At 40.3% G+C, this 24,497-nt stretch overlaps 3 protein-coding genes across 3 annotated transcripts; 2 read left to right on the forward strand and 1 right to left on the reverse strand.

The window, feature by feature from the left end:
• The first annotated feature begins 2,723 nt into the window (after nt 1-2,723).
• Nucleotides 2,724-8,686, forward strand: LOC113547035 (zinc-binding protein A33-like). Its single transcript, XM_026947217.3, has 6 exons — nt 2,724-3,096; nt 4,522-4,617; nt 4,706-4,936; nt 5,065-5,087; nt 5,174-5,292; nt 5,392-8,686. The coding sequence occupies exons 1-6, from the start codon at nt 2,944-2,946 to the stop codon at nt 5,934-5,936; spliced, it is 1,167 nt and encodes a 388-aa protein (XP_026803018.1). The 5' UTR covers nt 2,724-2,943; the 3' UTR covers nt 5,937-8,686.
• A 1,355-nt stretch (nt 8,687-10,041) lies between these two features.
• Nucleotides 10,042-15,292, forward strand: LOC113547076 (zinc-binding protein A33-like). The gene is made up of 6 exons (XM_026947282.3): nt 10,042-10,519; nt 11,942-12,037; nt 12,128-12,358; nt 12,487-12,509; nt 12,596-12,714; nt 14,739-15,292. The coding sequence occupies exons 1-6, from the start codon at nt 10,121-10,123 to the stop codon at nt 15,287-15,289; spliced, it is 1,419 nt and encodes a 472-aa protein (XP_026803083.1). The 5' UTR covers nt 10,042-10,120; the 3' UTR covers nt 15,290-15,292.
• Nucleotides 15,293-15,597: 305 nt separating this feature from the next.
• gtpbp8 (GTP binding protein 8 (putative)) lies at nt 15,598-21,940 on the reverse strand. Its single transcript, XM_026947283.3, has 6 exons — nt 21,046-21,940; nt 20,179-20,277; nt 19,927-20,057; nt 19,736-19,835; nt 19,257-19,375; nt 15,598-15,955 (listed from the first exon to the last, which is right to left on the reverse strand). The coding sequence occupies exons 1-6, from the start codon at nt 21,358-21,360 to the stop codon at nt 15,868-15,870; spliced, it is 852 nt and encodes a 283-aa protein (XP_026803084.3). The 5' UTR covers nt 21,361-21,940; the 3' UTR covers nt 15,598-15,867.
• Between the last annotated feature and the right edge of the window lie 2,557 nt (nt 21,941-24,497).

Here is a 24,497-nt window from a genome sequence, read left to right on the forward strand (position 1 = left end):
CACATAGGTCACAGGTTCCCAACCCTGGTACCCCCTGTCCTGCATATTTTGGTGTTTTCCCTGCTCTAACATATCCACTTCAACTTAGGAAGGATTGTTAATTGGCTGATTAATTAGATCAGATATGTTGGATGAAAGGAAAGTCCAGAATGCAGCAGCGAGAGTCCTTACTAGAACCAGAAGATATGACCACATCACCCCATCTTATCCACACTGCATTGGCTCCCAATCAAATTTCGTATTGATTATAAAATACTACTATTGACCTATAAAGCACTAAATGGTCTCGCGCCACAGTACCTGAGCGAACTTTTGGTCTTTTATGATCTTTCTCTTACAAAGCCCCACAGTTATGGAACAGCCTTACACTTAGTGTTCGAGGCTCAGACACAGTCTGAGTGTTTAAATCTAGGTGAAAACATATTTGTTTAGTCAAGCCTTTTGTGAATAGTTTTTTCTTAGGTACAAGGGCAGGTCTGGAGGGTTCACAGGCATAGAGTGTTGTGGTGAACTGGGATGTTTTGATGCTGTCACCCCCCACTCTCACACGTTCACTCAGGTTTGTTGACAGAAGAGTGGCTGGCTGCCTTATGTCCCAGGGTGCCCTCATGTCTGTGTTAGCTTCTGGCTCTCCCTTTAAGTTATGCTGTCATAGCTAGTCTTGCCAGAGTCCCTGCTTGCACTCTGCACACAAAGTACATTGTCCTTAACCATTAGAGGACAAAAGCTTACCTAACAATCTCTCCCTCTCTCTCCCTCTCTCTCCATCTCTCTCTCTCCCTCACTCTCTGTCGAGCTACACATGCTACTTCTGAGATGCCAGTGATGCTGACCCCTTCTGCTCCCTGGACCTGCCTGACCCATCCTGATGCCCTACTTCTGGTTGGAGTTCTCATTGGTTGAGTTCGCTCACTGCTGCTGGGGCGGCCCCATATGGATGGCCTGAAGAACCGTTTGGATTGCTGGGGATGGTGCCACCTGGGGGCTGTGGAGATGGCTTCGGGATCACATATGGGGAGTTGTACTGTAATGGCTTGGGACTGATTGCTGTAGTGGCTTTGGGGCTGCAGTTGCCACGAGCACCTTCGTACTCAGGACTCCATCAGTGGAAAGTGGATAGATTTTAACCAATCAGACTTCTTGCTTGCGAAAACTGTGATGAATTTACTGGTTGCACATTTGCACTATTTGTCCATATAGTACACAATAATAGAAGGGATTTATTTATAATTACACTATCCATTGCACCCAGATGAGGATAGGTTCCCTTTTGAGCCTGGTTCCTCTCAAGGTTTCTTCCTCATATTGTCTCAGAGAGTTTTTCCTTGCCGCCTCAAATCATATTGGCTTTACAAATAAAATTGAACTGAATTGAATTCTGGGGCTCTGTATCTGTAGTCGGGCCTGTTGACCAGAGTGGAGGCTGTTCACACTGTGGTGTGGAAATTCAGTTTTTTTGTGTCATAAATTATTGCACCAGTGTGGTCAATTACATTAAGAGTCCTTTAGGTATAAAAGGTCTTTTTAATGAGCAGCCTTTATTTCTGAATGTCAAAATCAATTGTGCTGAACCCTTGCAATCACTAGTATTCAATTTTGTGATCATATTTCCATAGATTTTATTTTAAAAGGTTTACTGGCCTATAGCAGTTTTAGCTTTTATTGTTTTGTAACTACATTATCACATTAATTTTACTTTTTAATTTTCTGTTTTTTATTGCATAAGCTTTGCTGTCTTAGGCTATGCATATTTTGTATATGATGTTATGATGTTATGAAGTTATGATGGCTGATGTGGTGGCTTACACTACATACAGCAGCTTTTACTAGGTTCAGTAGCTAGTGAAAAAAAGCCAAATGACTTAGCAGAGAATTTAGCTTTGTCAGTAGACTCAAATATTCATTAACATATTTTCTATTTTATTATTTCAGATTTAGAAACTCATAGCACAAACACTGCCAACACCAATACTATAACAGATGTAATTGCCGGTGAATTCACACTACAGCATTAATGGTAGAAAAGTATTGTACTGAGCAATGTAGTATTTTTGTTTACATTATTTATTAATCAGTACACTATTTAGGATTTATTAGGATTTAATTTGTACAGATTATGTGCATACAATTACATTCTGCACCAGTGAAATTTTGCTAAGATTTAATGCGTGGTCAAATCAGGTTCTGCCTAGGGCTTGCAAAAGGTTGGGGCTGGCCTTTTCTAGAAGACAGAGTAAGAAAAGCAAATGTAAAAAAATATTATGATCACACATTTATTAATATTATAAGTTAATTAGTTAAATGTTCATTTGCTTACTGGTGTTCTGGACACCTGCACTCCTACTTCTGGGTTGAGGGGTTGAGAAAGAATTGGCTCAGATGAAAGATGACTTGGCAGTATTGTTCCTGCACTGGACCCGAACCAAATAGAGCTCTGAGGCAGCAGCAGCAAACTCATAACATATGTTGCATTTGGCATGAATAAAGAGAGTGAGACTAAAAATACATAACAAAGTCATCCCCTAATGAGCACTGGTGATCAGCTCCCAAGCAAAAATCACATAAATTAATACTAAAATTGCAGTTAATTCACTTCAACAGTTAAATGTAAGTCTCTTGACTTCTGTCTATGATGTGAATGATGATTATAACAAGCTTCTTCTCTAAAGCTCCTCCTGTTATGTTCTTCTCTAAAGCTCCTCCTAAATGCTGTGTCTGGGACAACGTCAGGCATTCAGGTTTGGTGGTTTCTGGTTTGGTGTGTTTAGTTTTATGCTCAGTTTATGGACAAGTCTCACATTTTCAGGACTGTGAAAGGAAGTGATTACTAACTGGACCTACAAGCTTGTGTGTTTGCCTTTAAACAAGTCTAAAGTGTGATTATTTTGCCAAAACTGAAAGTGAAACTAAGTGAGAATAGAGAGAATAACAACGACAGGGAAAATGACTTCTAAGTATCTCTGCAGTCTGCATAGTGAGAAACTAAACCTCTTCTGTCTGAATGATCAAGAGCCAGTGTGTCTGGTGTGTCGGGATTCAAGAAAACACACTGACCACAAATTCTTCCCCACTGATGAAGCAGTAACAGACTGTAAGGTAATCTGAAAATTTCATGTCACAAAATGTAAAGAATAATACTAACTTTACTATTAATTCATAAACCACAATTACCTAATTATACATTTGTACACTTGTAGCTTGTAAAGCAGAATCAGAGTAGTGCTTTATTATGAGACTCTGTTATTAAGCTCTCATTGTGCTTATAGACATTACAATTAGATAACAAAGACAAGGTCACAATCAACACTGGTAATATCAAACACACATTTCCTATGTACAGAAGTGGATACTATACAGTATGTTACTATTGCACTTAAAGTAAAAAAGAACAATATTGCACAGAATAGGGTGTTTTATCTTGATAAAAAACTCAATGCTAACTCTGACTCATCGTGTTTCAGAGGGAATTGAGTGTTCATAAGTCTGAGTGCATATGGAAAGAAGCTTTTCAAGTGTCTGGTGGTTTTGATGCATATTGATCTGAAGCTCCTTCTGGAGTGAAGGAGTTCAAATATGTCATGGCCTGGATGGGAATGGTCGGCAGTTATTGTTTCTTCTCATTCCATAGCTCTGTAGGACAATCAGCTAAAATAGACTGTTACTGAAGTGGTGAGGATGTGGTATGTTGTTGATGCAGGAAGACTTTCATCCTCTACTGGGCCTTTTTACAATGTTAGTTTCTCACTTCAGACCTACATTCTGATGGTGTCCTTCTGGTTGGTCCAGATCTGCAAAGTGACTTCAGCGTACTCAATTGTGGCATTGATAGACATGACAGAGAGAGATTCCTGAGACTCAGTGTGGCATAGTTCATCAAAAATCATGCAAACATCAGGGGGAATCATGCCAAAGGTCCAACCGTAGCTGCAGTTGAGTGAGCTTATCCAGGAAGCATGGACAATGCCTTATAATTCTCTGTACACAATACTTCAGTGGAATTCACACAGAAGGTCCAAAATTGTCATGAGACTTTCTCTTGCAGTGGTGGAGACTTGACCAAGGTCGATATGGGGTCAGCCAGAATTAGAGTTGAAAACACGACTCTGAAGTTGATGGTCAGAGAGCCAGGTAGATGAAAATCTGATGCCCACCTCACAGATGTTTGTGAGTTTCTAGGTTTTATACTGAAGTGTGATGAGGCAGGTCAGTGTTCCCGACTGTCTTCATTCAGTCCTGGGATGGAATTTTACTTCAGCCCCAAATATTTTTTACCAGAGGTTTGGATAAATTTCTGTCCCATTGTCTTCCTGAAGAGCCAGTCTTATCTTTGCCGGCTCTGGACTGGACTGTTACATTGTTATAAGAGCATTGTGAAACAATTGCTATATAATGTGACACCTTTAAAACACATATTGAACATTGTACAGTTAAATCAACTCAGTGAGCAGTGATATGAGTTAACAATGTGTACAGTAAGAGCTGAAACACAGAGTCTCCATTCAGTGTGTTGATTTGTTTCAGGAGGAGCTCAAAACTGCACTGACGCCCCTACAGGAGAAACTGAAGATCTTTAAAGACTGTAAACTGAACTGGAGTCAGTCTGCAGAACACATAAAGGTTAGAATCAATAACATTGTTTTAATATTATAATTATATATTTCATTATTGTATTGTTATATGTCATTTGGTTCACGCTTCATTACAGATTCAGGCCCAACACACAGAGTGGCAGATTAAGGAGGAGTTTGAGAAGCTTCACCAGTTTCTACGAGATGAAGAGGCAGCCAGGATCGCTGCACTGAGAGAAGAAGAGGAGCAGAAGAGTCAGATGATGAAGGAGAAGATTGAGAAACTGAGCAGAGACATATCATCTCTTTCAGACACGATCAGTACCATAGAAGAGGAGATGAGAGCTGATGATGTCTTGTTCTTACAAGTGAGAATCATTTAGTCAGTATTTATACTGTGAGAAAGTAAAACTTCTTGCCATCATCAGAAACGTCATGTTTCAGTCGTGTAAAAATGTAAATCATATCCACTGATATTTGATTTGTTGTTTTACAGAACTACAAGGCCACAGTGAAAAGGTGAGTGATGTGGTTCCTGTCTCTCTCGTTCTCTGTGTTTCTGAATCCAAACCCACAGCAACACTGACTCCTGAATGTTTTTGCAGAGCCCAGTGCACACTGCAGCATCCAGAGGAGCTTTCAGGAGCACTGATCCATGTGGCAAAACATCTGTCCAACCTGAGGTTCAGAGTCTGGGGGAAGATGCAGGACGCTGTCCAATACAGTAAGCCAGTTACTCTCTACTTTTTTCTTTCTTCCTTTCTGTTTGTGTGTAAGTAGGTGTATATGTTTGCTGCATATTACATGTTTGATTTTTTTTCAGCACCTGTAACTCTGGACCCCAACACTGCTCATCCTAAACTCATTGTATCTGATGATCTGACTAGTGTGAGACGCAGTGATGAGGAACAGAAACTTCCTGATAATCCAGAGAGATTTAATGAAATTGCATGTATCCTGGGCTCTGAGGGCTTTAACTCAGGGACACACTGCTGGGATGTCAAAGTGGGAGACAGTACAGTGTGGGCTGTAGGCGTAATGACAGAATCTGCTCAGAGAAAGGGTAAGATAAACTCCAAAAGTGGACTCTGGTATATGAGATATCACGATGGCACATATAGAGCATGTTCTACACCAGAGCTATCTACTCCTGTCTCAGTAGCACAGAAACTCCAGAGGATCAGAGTGCAGCTGGACTGGAATGAAGGAAAGCTGTCATTCTCTGACCCTCTCACTAACACACACATACACACTTTCACACACACATTTACTGAAAAATTACTGCCACTTATAAATGTTGTTAATGAAGTGTCTCCTCTGAAGATCCTCTCACTTCAGTGCTCTGTAAGAGTGAATCAGTTCAGTTAGAGCCACTTGATTCAATAATTAAACAATGTTTAAATGCATTTTATTTAGGACTTTTAATGAATTAAGGCTTACAACAGGAGAATGCAACAGTTGATGTTGATATCAGTGGGTTGCTGGCTTAATGCAGTTATTGCAAGCATGGGATATGCAACTACTTTAAGACTGTTCCAATACTTTTTCTCACCTAAAAGTGTGGTGATCTGCAACCAAAGGTGCCATGTTTTAAGTTGTTTAACACATCTAGATGTAAATGTCAGGAAATGAAAGCTGAAATTCTGATCTATCATCTCATATTCATCTTCTGATGTCAAACTCAAATGTCTTCAGTGCATAGCAAAAACAAAATAATTTGCTCATTTTATATTATCTTATGGTCATATACATATTTTTATTTAGGAACTGATAAATAAAAACATAGAATAGGAAGGTGTGTATGAGAGTGTGTGTACTGTGCAGTTTTGTGGTTAGTGAATCATTTATCTTAGAATGGGAAGAATGGGAAACTTTATCCCATATCCATTTGGTGAACCCTGTTGCCTTGTCTCAGATATTGCCTGAGGCCAAACTATTTTTGACATCAAAACTTGGTCATTATTTATTCTCAGTTAATTATTGATGTTTAATAATTCAGATTTAATTCATTAAAATTTAGGTAAATTTAAAATAAATAATGAGACAAAATTATTTAATGAGACTGATTAATTTAGTAAGTTTTTTACACCACAGCACTGGCATTGCTAGTATATACCTTACATTCCTGGTTCTCGTTAAGAAAGAGGCACAAAAATCCCTAAAATTTCTGGTTTGCCCTATAAAGAGTTCCACAAAATCAAAAAAAAAAAACACTGTGACATTAGAGTAGAGGAAAATTGCAACTATGCAAAAAGAATCCCCGGACACTTTCTAGACAACAAACACACAGTATATGTCAGAACACTCAAGAAAACTCTGTCCAGAGGTAACCTGCAGAAAGCTGCTGGGTCCTGGGGACAGACCTGGATGGGTGCCCATGCTATGTGCTATATACACTGATCAGCCATAACATTATGACCACTGACAGGTAAAGTGAATAATATTGATTATCTTGTTACAATAGCACCTGTCAAGGGTTGAGATATATTAGGCAGCAAGTGACCAGTCGGTTCTCGAAGTTGATGTGTTGGAAAAAGGAAAAATGGGCAAGCGTAAGGATTAGAGAGACTTTGACAACAGCCAAATTGTGATGGCTAGATGACTGGGTCAGAGCATATTTAAAACGGCAGGTCTTGTGGGGTGTTCCCGTTATGCAGTGGTTAGTACCTACCCAAAGTGGTCCAAGGAAGGATAACCAGTGAATTAGCGACAGGGTCATGGGCGCCCAAGGCTCACTGATGCGCGTGGGGAGTGAAGGCTAGTCCGTCTGGCCTGATTCCACAGAAGAGCTATTCTAGCACAAATTGCTGAAAAGTTAAAGCTGGCTATGATAGAAAAGTGTCAGAACACACAGTGCATCGCAGCTTGCTGTGTATGGAGCTGTGTAGCCACAGACCTGTCAGAGAGCCCTTGCTGACCCCTGTCCACTGCCAAAAGTGCCTACAATGGACAGGTGAGCATCAGAACTGGACCACGGAGCAATGGAAGAAGGTGGCCTGGTCCGATAAATCACATTTTCTTTTACATTATGTGGAAAGCCAGGTGCGTGTGCATTGTTTACCTGGGGAAGAGATGGCACCAGCATGCACTATGGGAAGAACGCAAGCTGGTTCAAGATGACTACTCTCACCCCGTGCCAAAGAAATTGTGTCCTGCCTCAAAGCCAGCAGTACTCACACTAATCATCATGCTTTGAAAGGCTAGACATGAAACACAAAGTCTTCCCACCACATTGGACCCATTTCAGTTCACCGTAAATGGTCTACAGAGTCACCTGTCACTGACCCACCTGGTTTATATGAGAATGCTGTTTATAAACAATCATCGTGCAGCAACTTATAGGAAAGCTCAGCCTGCTGGGTTTGAACCTAGTCCATCAGGATCAGCAACACCACCTCTAGCAGCACCACACTGAACACTGGTGCTGGCACTGTACACGATCCCTCCCACCCAACAGACTCTTCACTCTCCTGCCATCTGAACGTACTGAAGCACCTTCCCTGAGATAGTCATAATATTCAACTCATTCATTCCCCCAACATCCACCTGGACAAATCAAAACCCTTCCCAGCAGCCACCCTAGAATGAACATCACTGCACCTCACTCTCACTCACTTTCAGTAACTGATTTATCCTGATCAGGGTTGCTGTGGATCTGAGACTATCCTGGTAACACTGGGGGCAAGGCACTAGTGTGTAGACGAGATCTCAGCCACAGGACACAATGCACACACATTCACTGACACATAGGGGAAATTTATCATAGCCAATCCACCAATTGGCATGTTTTTTTTCGGAGGAAACCAGTGAACCTGGAGGAAACACACAAGTGCACAGTGAAAACATGCACAGAAACGCCACAGAGACAGTAACCTGAGGTCAGGATTGAACAGGGCACCCTGGAGCAGTGAGGTGATAAATGTTACCTGCTGCACCACCAGCCCATCCACCCTGATTTCTGTGACATATAATAATGTGTGATTGTCTGTTTCATTTCTTGAGCGCAAATATGTTTTTTTGTTTCTCACTGCTAATTATGTGTGTGCACTTGAACAGCAAAGTTGCTGATCAGAACCTCAATGCAAAAATAAAATCTCTTGTCAAAATTGTTGACCCGAATAGAATCCATAACAAAAAACACAAATGGTGAAGAATTTTCTTCTGTCTTTCTGGACAACACTGAGTAAATAGGTCAGTACAGCTGCAAACACTTGATTTATCTAGTGGTTCCATGTGATTGAATAATGAATTCGCATATTCTTGCTCAGGTTTGAAAGAGTAACAGCTTAGAAGACTGATCTAAAATGTCTGCTTGTATCGATGGACACCGATGACATCAGAAGGCAGTGATTGTAAAAAGAAATGTTTTACAGGAACGGCAAAATGATGTTCCAGGTTAAAGCCTACTTGCAGAACATGTTCTACTGCATGTTTATGTGTTTATCTTTCAGCTCAAAAGGAAGGGTTGGGAAAAACGCATCCTTGTTTTAAGCTAAAGAAAGAAGGTCTGTCAAGTTCTGTCTATCTTAGTCATAAAAAGAGAGAGAAAGTAAACATATTTATATAAATATTTTAAATAGTGATAATGAAGTGACTTGTGGCCAAGTCACTGTGAACACACACGCGGAGCAGTGGGCAGCCTTTTTTGCTCCGGTGCCTGGAGAGCAGTTGGGGGTTCGGTGCCTTGCTCAAGGGTCTCACCTCAGTCGTGGTATTGAGGGTGGGAGAGAGCACTGGTCATTCACTCCCCCGACCTACAATCCCTGCCGGACCTGAAACTTGAACCCATGACCTTCAGGTTCACCTTTAGGTTACAAGTCAGAGCCTCTAACCATTAGGCCACGACTGCCCCCACTGTACCCAACGGATACAATACTGCTAGCACTGTCACACTAAATGTTCCCTATGGATTGGATGCATTGGAACTGCACTCACAGTTCACTCAAATTCAACTTTGACCCAGTTTATACTGACCTTTGCAAAGTGCAACCAAAAAAATAAGTCCTCATATGTGATGTACAAAGACACTAAATCATGCCAAAATCATACAGTGTAAGCCTGGTTTAACAACAAATCCAGATGTGTAACAGTTATAATCCAGTTATATATCCATAATCCATGGCAAAACCTGATTGTACTGGATGAGTGGTTTTTGCTTCAGCATCTTGGCAGATTTTTAAAACACTTACTCTGTCATGACAAATGCCATTCCACCTATTTTTGCTCAAAGCTTGAGAGTGTACTTGCAGGATTGTGAATATCATCAGGCCATGTTTATATAACTATAAACATGATTCATCTTGACATGATGATTTTCACAATCCTGCAAGTACATTCTCAAGCCTTGAGGAAAAAAAAAAAAAAGAAAGAAAACAGATCAGAGACTTGAATTACCAGGGGAGGGTAAGGATCTGCAGCATCAAAATTTTTAGGTTGTACCTGTTTCGGGGAATATGCTGATCTGGAAAGTAAGATTATGTTTACTTTGCCAGAAGTGAAAGTGAAAGTCTGACTACAACCATACCGGTAAAGAATACCATCAGCAAAAGAAAATGGCTTCTAAGTTTTCAGAAGTGGATTTCTCCTGTCCTGTGTGCTTTGAAATCTTCAAGGATCCAGTTCTCCTGCAGTGCAGTCACAGTGTGTGTAAAGCGTGTCTGGAGCAGTACTGGGAGACCAAAGGATCCAGAGAATGTCCCGTTTGTAGGAAAAGATCCTCCCTGAGTCATCTACCCATAAACTTTGCTTTAAGAAACCTGTGTGAGACTTTCTTACAGGAGAGAAGTCAGAGATCTTCACCAGCATCTGAAACAGTCTGCAGTTTGCACAGTGAGAAACTCAATCTCTTCTGTCTGGATGATCAACAGCCGGTGTGTGTGGTGTGTCAAACTTCAAGAAAACACACCGACCACAAATTCTGCCCCATTGATGAGGCAATACCTGACTGTAAGGTAAATATAAAGTACTTTTATTAGGTAAGGTAATCTGAAAATGTTATAAAATTTTGATTTGAAGCTTTTTCAAATTCAACAAACTCAAATTGTTGTTGGTGATTATTAATAAAATACACCGTAATAAACCTAACAAATGTATGAGTCCACTTTCACTATTACTGCATATTTAGATAACCAAAATCTTAACTGTGACTCAGAAGCGGAACTTCCACGTTAAACTAAAGCAGTGTACCCACATCCTATAAGATTCAGCTTTTCATAATGATCTTCTCTATAAACTTCTTCATTCTGTTAAACACTTTAAATTCAGTACCTACAGTGCAGCTGTATAGAAAAATACAAGAATGTTGAATCCTAGTTTGGACACATTAAAGGGGTCCTAGATATTCTTTAAAAGCTGTGCTTTACATTTCAAAAGTTAAATGAATTTCTTAAATGCTTAATGGAAGCTTTATTAATACTCCATAAAGGTACAAATTATTAGACTTTCCAACCCTCTGAGCTATGTCCTAAATAATTCATTCATCATTCATTCATTCGTCTTGGGTAGCCACCTTATACTGGTCAGGATCACAGTGTAATCCGAAGCCTATCCTAAGATCACTGGGTGTGAGGCAGGAATATGCCCAGGCATCTAGGCACCGTTTCCAATCTTCAACTGCCTATTTTCTGTGAGCCTGTGCCCTCTGTAGCCTCAGATTCCTGTTCTTGTCTGACAGGAGTAGAACCTGATATGGTCTTCTGCTGTTAGATGTGTTGTGCATTCTGCTCAACATGCTTTTCTGCTCACCATGGTTCTAAAGAGTGGTTATTTGAGCCTTCCTGTCAGCTTGAACTAGTCTGACCATTCTCCTCTGGCCTCTTTCATCATCATGGCATTTTGCCCTCAGATTTTTTTGCACCATTCTGTGTAAACGCTAGAGACTATTGTGCGAGAAAATCTCAGGAGATCAGCCGTTTCTGTAATGCTCAAACCAGCCCACTGGCACCGACAACCATACAACAAGTCACTGAAATCACATTTCACCCCCATTCAGATGTTTGATGTCAACATTAACTGAAGTATGATTTAATGCAGTGTGCTGCAGGCACATGTTGTCTTACACAGATATAGGATGAGTGAAATCTTGCTGACTATAGTGTATAGCTTCAATATGAGAAACACTATATTATAAACACTATAAGGAAGGTTGTTAACCAAGACTAACAAACCTAGCAGATTATCAGTTGCTTATTGATTAACCGATGACAGCTGAAGCTAAATGTAAAGCTCTAATTTAAGCTAGGCTAGATTTTAACAGCCATACGAGGTACAAAGGTGTAGTGCCTTCAGCTTTTGGATGGTGGCCCCTGGTTGGATAGCCCAGGAGTTTCAATATATCAAACACAGTCTTCATGCAGTGTGCTGACTTGTTTCAGGAGGAGATCAAGAAGGAACTAAAACTCCTACAGGAGAAACTGGAGAACATTAAAGACTATAAACTGAACTGGAGTCAGACTGCAGAACATATAAAGGTTAAAAACAATAACAATAATTTGATTATAATAGCATTTTGCATTATTGCGTATTCAGATATATGTCATTTGATTTCCTCTTCACTGCAGATTCAGGTCCAACACACAGAGTGGCAGATTAAGGAGGAGTTTAAGAAGCTTCACCAGTTTCTACGAGATGAAGAGGCAGCCAGGATCACTGCACTGAGAGAAGAAGCGGAGCAGAAGAGTCAGATGATGAAGGAGAAGATTGAGAAGCTGAGCAGAGACATATCATCTCTTTCAGACACAATCAGAGCCATAGAAGAGGAGATGAGAGCTGAAGACGTCTCGTTCTTACAAGTGAGGATCATTTAGTCAGTATTTATATTGTGAGAAAGTAAAACTTCTTGCCATCATCAGAAACATCATGTTTCAGTCGTGTAAAAATGTAAATCATATCCACTGATATTTACTTTGCTGTTTTACAGAACTACAAGGCCACAGTGAAAAGGTGAGTGATGTGGTTCCTGTCTCTCTCGTTCTCTGTGTTTCTGAATCCAAACCCACAGCAACACTGAATCCTGAATGTTTTTGCAGAGCTCAGTGCACACTGCAGCATCCAGAGGAGCTTTCAGGAGCACTGATCCATGTGGCAAAACATCTGTCCAACCTGAGGTTCAGAGTCTGGGAGAAGATGCAGGATGCTGTCCAATACAGTAATATAATTTATCTCTTCTTTTTCTTTGTGTGTGTTAGGATTGTTATATACACGTTCACTCAGTTGCGCCCTCTAGCCAACTGACGGGTGGTTTGGCTTATTAGGTTTATCCAGTGTGTTAAACAAACAACTTAACTTTATTATTGCTTTATAATATGCAATGTTACAATTTCTATTCAATTAAACGCAACAAATATTTCATTATAAACATTTAAAATCAATCTCTATTTTATTTGCTGAAGGTGAAGAAGCAGGTGTGTTTTTTGTCCTGTCATTAATGTCCAGCCAATTGATTGTGAGCATCAAGGAAATGCTTTTGTGGCACCAACAATTTGGAGTTTGTGTCTTTATGTCACTGTGTACAACTTATCTTTTATAACTAAGCTTATCTCTGAACGCACCTTTCACCTTCATGACAGTTCTCAAATAGCAGCCACCTTCTAAAAAAAATCCTGGAAGCTGTTGCATGTTGATGGATGTCTACAAAATCTGAACTTCTCCATTGCTCTGTCTCAAACTGAAGAAAACAGACAATTAAGTAGGCTGCTATTAATGAAGCGCAGATATACAGTCGCCTCTGAATGTACTGGATTGTCAAGATCAATTCCTGTGATTTTGCTATAAACTGAAGGCATTCGGGTTTGAGATCAAAAGATGAATATGAAACAATAGATCAGAATTTCAGATTTCATTTCCTGATATTTACATCTAGATATGTTTAAAAAATGTAGAACACTGACCACCCAAAGTAAATGAAAGTAAATAACACTTAATATTTGGTTGCATGTCCCTTGCTTGCAATAATTGTATCAAGCCAGTCACCCACTGATATCACCAAACTGTTGCATTCTGCTTTTGTGATGCTTTACCAGGCTTGTATCACGGATTCTTTCAGCTGTTGTTTGTTTTGGGCAGTTTCTCTCTTCAGTCTCCTCTTCAGGAGGTGAAGTGCATGCTCAATTGGGTTTCCATTTTTTTTACTCTGATGAAGTCCTTTGTTGTGTTGGCAGTGTGTGTCTTGCTGCATGATGAAGTTCCTCCCAATTTCTCTGTAAATGTTTCTGTTGACGTCTGAATTCATTCTGCTACTTCCATCATGAGTTACATCATCAATAAAGATTAGTGAGCCCGTTCCAGAAGCAGCCATGCAAGCCCAAGCCATGACACTACCTCTTGTGCTTGACCGATGAGCTCGTACGTTTTGGATCATGAGCAGATCCTTTCTTTGGGGTTTCTATCACTTTGGTAGAGGTTAATTTTGGTTTCAGAACTTTTGTGGCTCATCTCTGTATTTCTTTGTGTCCAATCTGGCCTTCCAATTATTACTGCTGATGAGTGGTTTGCATCTTATATACTATAAATTGCTGCTCATGAAGTCTTCTTCAAATGGTGGATTGTGTTAACTTCACCCCTGCCCTGTGGAGGTTGTTGGTGATGTCACTGACTTTATTGTTTTTGAGTTTTTCTTCACAGCTCTCATAATGTTTCTGTCATTAACTGTTGTTGTTTTCCTTGGCAGACCAGTTCGATGTCTGGTCATTCGTACACCAGGGGTTTCTTTCTTTTTCAGCACATTCCAAATTGTTGTATTTGCTATGCCCAATGCTTGTGCAATGGCTGTGATCAATTTTCCCCGTTTTCTCAGCTTTAAAATAGGGTTCAAACAAAAGGTGTTGTTTAACACAACTCAATGCAAATATCAGGAAATACAAGCTGGAATTTTGATTTACTGTCTCAAATTCATCTTTTGATCTCAAAGCCAAATGTCTTCAGTGTATAGCAAAAACAAAAGAACTGGCCCTGCTGTTCCAATACTTATGGGAGGGGGGCACCACTCTTCCTTCCTGCAGTCAGGACTCTTTCCTAAAATAAATATTAAAATATCAAAAATAGCATAGATATCAACTCAAGTAAACTTAGAATAGTATTCATGTTAGCTTACATTATTTTCTCATTGCTTTACTTTTACATTGCTATTACACACTGTTTGTTGTTTATTACCTTTTGTTATGTTTTTCTCAGTGCCTATAACACTGGACCCAAACACTGCTCATCCGCTTCTCATTGTATCTGATGATCTGACCACTGTGAGAATAAGGGAAGAGGAGCAGAAGCTGCCAGACAATCCAGAGAGACTAGATGCTTGCTTATGCATCCTGGGCTCTGAGGGCTTTAACTCAGGGACACACTGGTGGGATGTTGAAGTTGGAGATTGTGCAGCCTGGTCACTGGGTGTGATGACAGAGTCTGCTCAGAGGAAGGGAGATATAAACTCCAGAAATGGACTCTGGTATTTGTGGTATTATGATGGCAACTATGGAGGAGGTTCTACACCACAACCACACAGTCTCTTCTCATTAGAACAAAAGCTTCAGACGATCAGAGTGCAGCTGGACTGGGACCGGGGAAAGCTGTCATTCTCTGACCCTCTTACTGGCACACATATACACAGTTTCACACACACATTTACTGAAAAATTACTGCCATATTTAGCTGTTGGTTCTGAAGCATCTCCTCTGAAGGTCCTCCCCATTCAGTACTATGGAAATGTAAATCACTTAAGGTGTACATAAGCTCAGCTCATAAAACTTAGTTGCATAGAACAGAGTTTTCTGACAGAGCACTGGGTCTCAGGTATTTGTTATTTTAATCTTGAACTTAAATCAGATTTTCAATGCAAATAGAAATGCAATGCAAATGCTAAGCCTCCTACATTCTGCAGACTGTATAATTTGTTCAGTATGAATGAAAATGTTCACTCTATAAACCCTCTAATAGTAATTCACAGTCAGAGCTATGAGATCAGATGTGGTATGGGTTTTCTAAAGCATATGCCATCATATATTATATAAAACTATAACAGTAGAGAAAGAATTCAAGATTGATTGGGGTTAGCTTTTGTCTTGCTAAAAAGGTAGAACCTTTATTTGTTTTCAGAGTTTTCAGGTATCGCCCATATTGCCAAAGCAAGGAGTCAAAAAATGCTTTGACCCAGGCTTGGTCTGAACAGCTACCAGCTGCCGAAACCCAGGCAGATGATGTTGGCACGTCTGCCAGCACCTCTGCCAGCTGCCAAAACACAGATGTTGGCACGTCTGGATCAGATCAGCATAGTCTCTTGTCATTTGTGTTTTTTCCCTTTATATGGATCTCAGGTGGGTTTGGAGCTCAGCTGGAGGTTTCTTGTCACATGTGCTATGAAGCACCTGAAGAGGTGTATGCCTGAGTAGTGCACAGAACTGAAGCATGATGAGAGAAAGAGGGCAAGGAAAAACAGAAAGAAAGAAAGAGAATGGGACAATGATTATAGAGCTCAAATCACTGTTGGCAATCTAAGCATATGATTATAAATATCGACATCCTTCTCCACACAGGCTCAAATTTAACAATATCTGATTCGTACTGAAATTACTTGCCTGAATGTCAATGCTTTTCTTTATTTGATAGGTGGTACTACCTCAGTACACAGAGAGTTTAGCATGTGTATGGGGTGTGTGCCACTACTGGTATATGTTTAAGTATAAGTACATATAAGCATAAGTAGCTAGTTAGTATGTTTTCTACTAAGAACAAAGCAGGATTCCTAGTCATTATATGATTCCTAGTCTGGTGATAAATGTTACTTTCATGCACTAAAACAGGCATGGTGTGATTCTGTGAGTCTGAATGCGTGCACATCGTATTGTTCAATTTTATCTTATCATCATATTGTTCAATCTTATCAGTGACTATCTGATCCATTTATACTTCCTGATTTCTCCCACAAACTGGAAACTCTGTATATCCTGTGTAAAAATCAAGCCAGGTTCTCTAACCTGAGAGAACCACAGAATGGGCTTTATCACCAAAGCAAACGATTTTGTACACATCTAAAAGACATTACAAATTATGTGAAGAACTGTTTGTGAAGTATGTGATAGTATAGCCCTGCTCTCCTGTGTATGTGTGAACATGATTTATTTAAGTCAGACTTATTCCCTGAGAAACATCCCTTTGCTGTTCCTAGAACAACATGTCTATGAATCAAATCACTGCCACTCCTGAATTACTTGACATCCCTTCAGATGCATCAGTACAGACAGCAACATTATGGTATAGCACTGGATTACATTTTATAAAATGTAAATGAAATTTAAAGTCAATATACACATGGTTTTTAGTTTAAAATATATATATAAGTTAGGTCTGGAAGTATTTGGACAATGACTGAGTTTTTGTGATTTTGCCTTTATACACCACCACAATGGATTTGAAATAAAACAATCAAGATGTGATCGAAGTGTAGACTTTCAGCTTTATTTTCAGAGGTTCCACAAAAATATGGCATTTACCATTTAGAAATTACAGCCATTTAAATGAAGTACTTCCATTTTCAGGGGCTCAAAGGTATTTGGATTTGGACAAAGTGACATAATTGTAAATATAACCATAATTTTAATCAATGACTCCCTGAAGTCTGGAGCCCATAGACATCACCAAGGAGATGTTTTGCCAGGGCTTCACTGCAGCCACCTTCAGTTGCTGCTTGTTTGTGGGTCTTTCTGCCTTCAGTCTTGTCTTCAGTAAATGAAAAGCAGGCTCTATTGGGTTAAGATCAGGCGACTGACTTGGCCATTGAAGAATATTCCATTTCTTTGCCTTCAAAAAGTCTTGAGTTGCTTTCTCAGTATGTTTAGGGTCATTATCCATTTGTAGCATTTGGCTGAACATGAGCAGAGAGTATGGCCCTATACACCTCAGAATTCATCTTGCTACTTCTGTCAGCAGTCACATCATCAATAAACACCAATGAGCCCGTTCCATTGGCAGCCATACATGCCCATGCTATAACACTGCCTCCACCATGTTTGACACATGATGTGGTATACTTTGGATCATGAACTGTTCCTTTCTTTAACCATACTTTTTTCTTCTCATCATTCTGGTACAAGTTAATCTTGGTTTCATCAGTCCAAAGAATCTTATTCCAGAACATGGGAGACTTTTTTAGATGCTTTCTGGCAAAGTCTAATCTGGCTTTCCTGTTCTTGAATGTTACCAGTGTTTTGCATCCACTTTAGTTTTCAATCATCCACTTTAGTTTTCTTTCATGGTCTTCCAGGCCTTTTGATGGTGCTGAGCTCTTCTTTTTAAGAATGTACCAAATGGTTGATTTAGCCACTCTTAAAGTTTTTTCTATCTCTCTGATAGGTCTCTTTTGTTATTTTCATTCTAATGATGGCCTCATTCACTTGCATTGAGATCTCCTTGGACTTCATATTGGTAGCTCCAGTCGAACAGCTGCCAAATGCCAACTCAATACCTGATATCAACACCAGACCTTTTATGTGCTTCATTTATCTTGAAGTAATGAGGGAATGGAACGCACCTGATCAATTAACTTCTTGTCAGTCAATTGTCCAAATACCTTTGAGCCCCTGAAGATAGAAGTACTTTGTTTGAAATGGCTGTAATTCCTAAATGGTAAATGCCATATTTTTGTGGAACCTCTTAAAATAAAGCTGAAAGTCTACACTTTGATCACATCTTGATTGTTTTATTTCATATCCATTGTGGTGGTGTATAAAGGCAAAATCACAAAAACTCTGTCATTGTCCAAATACTTCCGGACCTAACTGTATGTATATATATATATATATATATATATATATATATATATATATATATACATACATATACACACACACATACACATACACACATACACATACACACACACACAAATCACCTGAGATGCACTTCATAGACACTAAGGAATTAAAACTGAATGAAAAAAAATACAAAAAATGTCTGAAAATGAGGCATTTTACCTTTAAATAAATAAATTTCCAAATTTTCCAAAACCTAAGGAATTGAGGTCATTTTTATTAGGGGTGTTTTGGAAAGATTTTTTCAAGGGCTTGATACACTGAGCACTCATTTAGCCTTTAAACAATCTTTAAATGATCAACTAAAGCAATTTTTTTTCTCAATTTCTCTGCCATTTACCCACATTCAGTAACCACTAATAATAGCTTTTCTGGGAACAAGAGGTGCGTGAAGTGGGAATTCACCCTGGATGGATGCTAGTCCATCACAGGGCACCATTCACACACTCAATCACACCTAGGGGTAATTTATCTTAGCCAGTCCACCTAGTGGCATGTTTCTGAGCAGTGGGAGGAACCTGGAGAATGAGACAACATGCAAAACGCCACACGGACAGTCAACCAATGCCAGAAACGGACCCAGGACCCTGGAGCTGTGAAGAAGCAATGCTACCTGTTGTGCCAACAAGCTATCCCAATATTTTCCCAATTAAGCAATTTTTTTTAACAGTTAATGAACAGAAATGCAACTTTACATAAGCGACTTGTGCATCTGGAGGGATGGTCAAGTGACTGAGTGGTTGAGGGAGAAGGATGAAAATGCTGATGACAATAGATGGCAGTAACTGGTAAAAAGAAATCTTGCTCTAGACACAGCAAAGGGATATTGATCCAAGAATATGTTATGAATATGATCCATATTCATCTGTGTGTATACGTGCTTATCTTTTACCTCACAAGAAAGGGCTGGGGGAAACACGTGTTTGTTTTATCCTTGATAAAATCATGGAGCTGCAGGAGGAGGGAAAGCAGAGCCCCCTGACGTGTTTTGTCTATCTTAGTCACCACCAGCTTCAAACAGAGACAAAACCGAATTAAAATCAATCAATCAATAAAATATATTCAACAGATACAATATTTATAACAGTGTCACACTAATGTGGCCTTATTTTTAAAATTCCAGTACATAAATACACATGGTGGGCAACTACGTGTGTAACTTGATAAAGCAATATTATTTAATATTTTCAGTATTTAAGAGATCTGTTTATCCAGAGTGACTTACAGAACTGCTTCCATCAAAATCTTAAAATCATATTCTCATGCCAATAAGAAATACTGTATTCATAAGCAATGTAGTGATGTTGCGCTGTACTCTGCTGCCACCTGTTGGCCTTTCACAGTTGGTGCACGAGAGACGAAAACACTCACCACATAGGGAATGCCAAACTCTTCACACATCTCCACAGCTACCAAATCAAACTTCTGTAGCCCTACCCCTCCATCCACCAACAAGAACGTCCTCATAAGACTGGCAAAAAAAAGAACATAACATATCCATCATATCACAAACATATCCATTCCTGCTCACGCCAACTCTCAGGGATTCTGATGACACCTACTTTTTTCGCTCTTGAAGGTAAGGCTCGACCATTTCTACAAAGTCTTCTGGGGCTCTGTATCCATATCCAGGCATGTCGACCAGAGTGAACGCTTTCCCCGCTGTGAAGAAATTCAGCTTTTTTGTGTGCCCCTACATAACACAATCAGAAAAACTGAATGCCTCAGCACAAACCACAGAAAAAAAGGAAGTAGAGGTGAGAAAAAAAATCCATAAAGCAATGAAATGTTAATTTAAAAGTCTGTTTGCTTACTGGTGTTTTGGAAACCCGTACTTCAACCTCTGGTGCGAGAGAGAACAGGGCCCGGATGAGAGAGGACTTGCCAACGTTGCTCCTGCCTATGAAACACACCTGCAGATCAACACACGCACACACAAATAAGGTCTTCCTTACAACAAAACAGTAATACAGTAATAATATATGTATTCTTATATAATATACATGCATAACTATATATAGAGGGAAAAATCCACCGTGGATTAATCTTTATAATTAACATGCGATCTTCAGTGGCATCCAAGAATCATTTTGTAATGAAATTTGAGATTTTTTTTTCTTTTTTAATCAACATGTTGGTCCATTTTCACTTTGGTTAACAGTTTCCTATATTACCCAGAATGCTGGGTGACTACCCGCTGATGAGTGGTGCCAGTGGGATTTAGCCCTTGCTCTATCTCTACCTAAGGAGAGCAATGCAGCAGCGCTTTAATTCTTTATTCTGTCCAGCTCTCTCACCTCTTCTTCTGTACACTCTGCTCAAACACATCAGGTTCCAAAGCCTCAACTTTCAGCTAATACCACCATCAAACACCATTTATAGATCACTAACTAGCTGAGTCTGTGTCATATAGCAGTGAAACCTGCCTGTTGTCACTTATAGTTTAGATAGTTTTAATTTCTCTCCCATTAAATGTCACTACAACTACACTAGCAATGTGATGTCTGTGTGACACTACTTTTAAATTCTCACAGGAATAACAAAAATACAGCACCAACCAAACAAAGCAGCACTGGAAAGCACTATGCACATCACAAATATATTCTACTCTAAACATATCTGATGTGTTTCTGAGAGGAGTTTTCCTTTAAGCAGCTGAATAATCTGGTCTTGCCCCTCACCTCTGGCTGTGTGAGGTCAGGCATGTGGTCTATGCGCACAGCTGAGGAGGAGTAGGCTATCTGGTGTTTAGGTGATGGAGTGAAAAGTCTCTCTGCCCACTCGAGGGCTTCCAGGTCGGGTTGGAAGAGCTGAAAGCGTGTCTTGTCTATTTGTGGTGACAGGTGCGCCTCCAGACTGCTGAACGGATACAGGAGCCCCAGACGCTTCCTGTCCGGCAGCAGGGAGACCCGGCGCAGGGAGGAGAGCTCGTGGACCTGGCGCGTGGACACGAGCCGGACACAGCTGTGCACGTGCAGCACAATCCGCAAACTCATGCTGATACAGATATCAGGCTTTGCAATTACTGTTACTGTTACAAGATAAAGGACAAAACCTTAAAGTACCTTACAACCTTTTTTTTTTTTCCAAAACGCCTTACTTCGGCATGTCAAATGCTATTGCAGATCTGCTCATTTATTAAAAGTACAAAAACTTCCCCAGCTGCATACTTGTTACAGAGTTTACATTAATGTACAAGTAAAACGAAGAATTCTATCAGCAATTTCGCCGTCTAACACAAAGTAGTCGTTTTGTAATGAGGTATCTGATCTCACAGAGTCTACGGATGAGCTTAAGGTTATCCAGTAATGCCTTCTTGCACCCTGTGTAGTGCACGCTATGTCCAATAAGGAGTCGTCTGGGACTCAACACGTCAGAAAGTGCCTGTTTTCCGCAAAACAAAAACGCCTGTGGACAATATTTCTTAGCTGTCACCACAGAGGGATATAACTTACTGCTGACTCGGAATATTTATGTTTAAAAACTAGTGCAGGACAAACCGCCTGTAAACAATTGGTGTTTCACTTATATAAAGCCCGAGGAAACAAGTTCACTTTTCAGCAGTTCCGGTGTTGTGAAAGACTACATGAGACGGGTTCCGGGTTGTATAAATATATGGCAGGGTTTTATGGATTTTATTCTATAATAAATAATTATAAAAATGTAATCCAGACAAATATTTGCAAGATTGAGCGCACATAATTTGAGACATAATTCAAAGACTGACAAACGGATAGCAGCAGTGTTACAGTCGCTGTCTGAATAAGTGTCTGTCTGCGTCCTGCAAGGCTACAGACCACGCCCACTACAAGGAACGCCCACTACAAGGAACACCCATTGCAAGACACGCCTACTACAAGGAACGCCCACTAGCAAATCACACTACACTACATTCCCACGCCCTCTCCACCGTAACCCTAACCCTGTGTTTTACCTGTTTGCTGTGGGTGTAACTTGTAATAGTGGGCGTGCCTTGTAAGGGGCGTGGTTTGTAATCCTGCAGGACACAACTGGCTGTCTGTGTTGGTGAAACAGGAGCTCAGTTTGCAGAAGAAGCTCTCTGTTTGCTGGTCAGTGCCCCTCACTATCTTCACCTGTGGTCACGAGTTGTGGGTACTGACCAAAATGAGGTTGTTGTGTTAATCTCAGTGATAGTATGAGGCTCAGCAATCCAGGACAGCCTCGGAGTAGAGCAGCCACTCCTCCGAATTGGGAGGATCCAGCTGAGCTGGTTTGAGCACCTTAAGGATGCCCCCTGGTCAGCTGTATTAGACAGTTTTCTGGTGTTCCTTTACTGCAGTTTTTGAAGTTACCAAAATAGCACAAAGCTCTTTTAGTTCACCTTCAGTGCCTCTTTCTGTGTCCATCTTGGCAACTGTATTTATAAAATTTATTTATTAAAAATATTGTATATAATTTCTTTTCATTACTATACTCTCCACCTGGTTGCTACCCCAATAACTGCTATGTCCATATATAGTATAAGCTTATCTGCTGAATACTATGTCATAGTATGTTATGTTTACATTCACAGCAATTTATTATATTGTTATTCTTTTGCACTACTGTTATTTCTGACACTTTCATACTAGAACTGTGTACTGGTTAGTGCTGCACTGTCTCTTACTGTGCCTATTGTCCTGTTTTAGTTATTGTACTGTTTTAGTAGTTTTGTACTGACTTGTGCTGTTTGCACATGCACTTTATGTAGTAATATGTAGTTTCTTGTAGTTCTGTGTTGTTTTATGTAGCACCTTCGTCCTGGAGGAATGTTGTTTTGTTTCACTGTTTACTAGCTAGCTGTATATTGTTGAAATGACAATAAAGCCACTCGACTTGTAGCTGAATTGCCTACTACTTTCCTGCCATGTTGTTTTAGTGCTGCTGTGGAAACAAATCATTTAAACTGAAAATAATTGTAATACTATAAAAAATTATATTAGTAATAATTACAACTAGTAAATTGGTGATTTTACCCAGTTATAGTATTAATCAGTATTGAGGGGACAGAAAGGTGGAGTAGTTCACTTCTCAGTTCTCAGCACTTCAATATATCCAAATATATATACACATACACACACATACACACACACACCAATCAGCAAACCACCTGCCTAATATAGTGTAGGTCCCCCTTGTGCCCCAAAACGTCTCTGCTCTGTTGAGACATGGACTCCACAAGACCTCTGAAGGTGTGCTGTGGTATCTGGCACCAAGAAATTAGAAGCAGATCCTTTAGGTCCTGTATGCTGTGAGGTGGGGCCTCCATGGATCAGACTTGCTTGTCCAGCACATCCCACAGATGTTCGATCGGATTGAGATCTGGGGAATTTGGAGGCCAAGGCAACACCTTGAACTCTTTGTCATGTCCCTCAAACCATTCCTGAACAATTTTTGCAGTGTGGCAGGGCACATTATCCTGCTGAAAAAGGCCATTGCCATTAGGGAATACCATTGTCATGAAGGGGTGTACATGCTCTGCAACAATGTTTAGGTAGGTGGTACGTGTCAGAGTAACATCCACATGAACCCACGATTTCCTAGCAAAACATTGCCCACAGCATCACATTTCTTCTGCTGGCTTGCTTTCTTCCCATAGTGCATCCTGGTGCCATTTCTTCCCCACATAAGCGACGCACACGCAGCTGGCCTTCCACATGATGTAAAAGAAAACGTGATTCATCAGACCAGGCCACCTTCTTCCATTGCTCCATGGTCCAGTTCTGATGCTCATGTACCCATTGTAGGCACATTTGGCAGTGGACAGAGGTCAGCATGGGCACTCTGACTGGTCTGCAGCTACGCAGCCCCATACGCAGCAAGCTGCGATGCACTGGGTGTTCTGACACCTTTCTATCATGGCCCAAATCATAGCTCGAATTGGGAGCCCATGACACTGTCGCCAGTTCACCCGTTATCCTTCCTTGGACCACTTCTGGTATACGTACTAACCACTGCGTACCGGGAACACCCCACAAGACCTGCCGTTTTGGAGATGCTCTGACCCAGTCATCTAGCCACCACAATTTGGCCCTTGTCACAGTGGCTCAGATCCTTATGCTTGCCCATTGTTTCTGCTTCCAACACATCAACTTTGAGAACTGACTGTTCACTTGCTGTCTAATACATCCCA

Source organism: Pangasianodon hypophthalmus, chromosome 5 (assembly GCF_027358585.1).
Source record: "Pangasianodon hypophthalmus isolate fPanHyp1 chromosome 5, fPanHyp1.pri, whole genome shotgun sequence".
NCBI classification, from domain to species: domain Eukaryota; kingdom Metazoa; phylum Chordata; class Actinopteri; order Siluriformes; family Pangasiidae; genus Pangasianodon; species Pangasianodon hypophthalmus.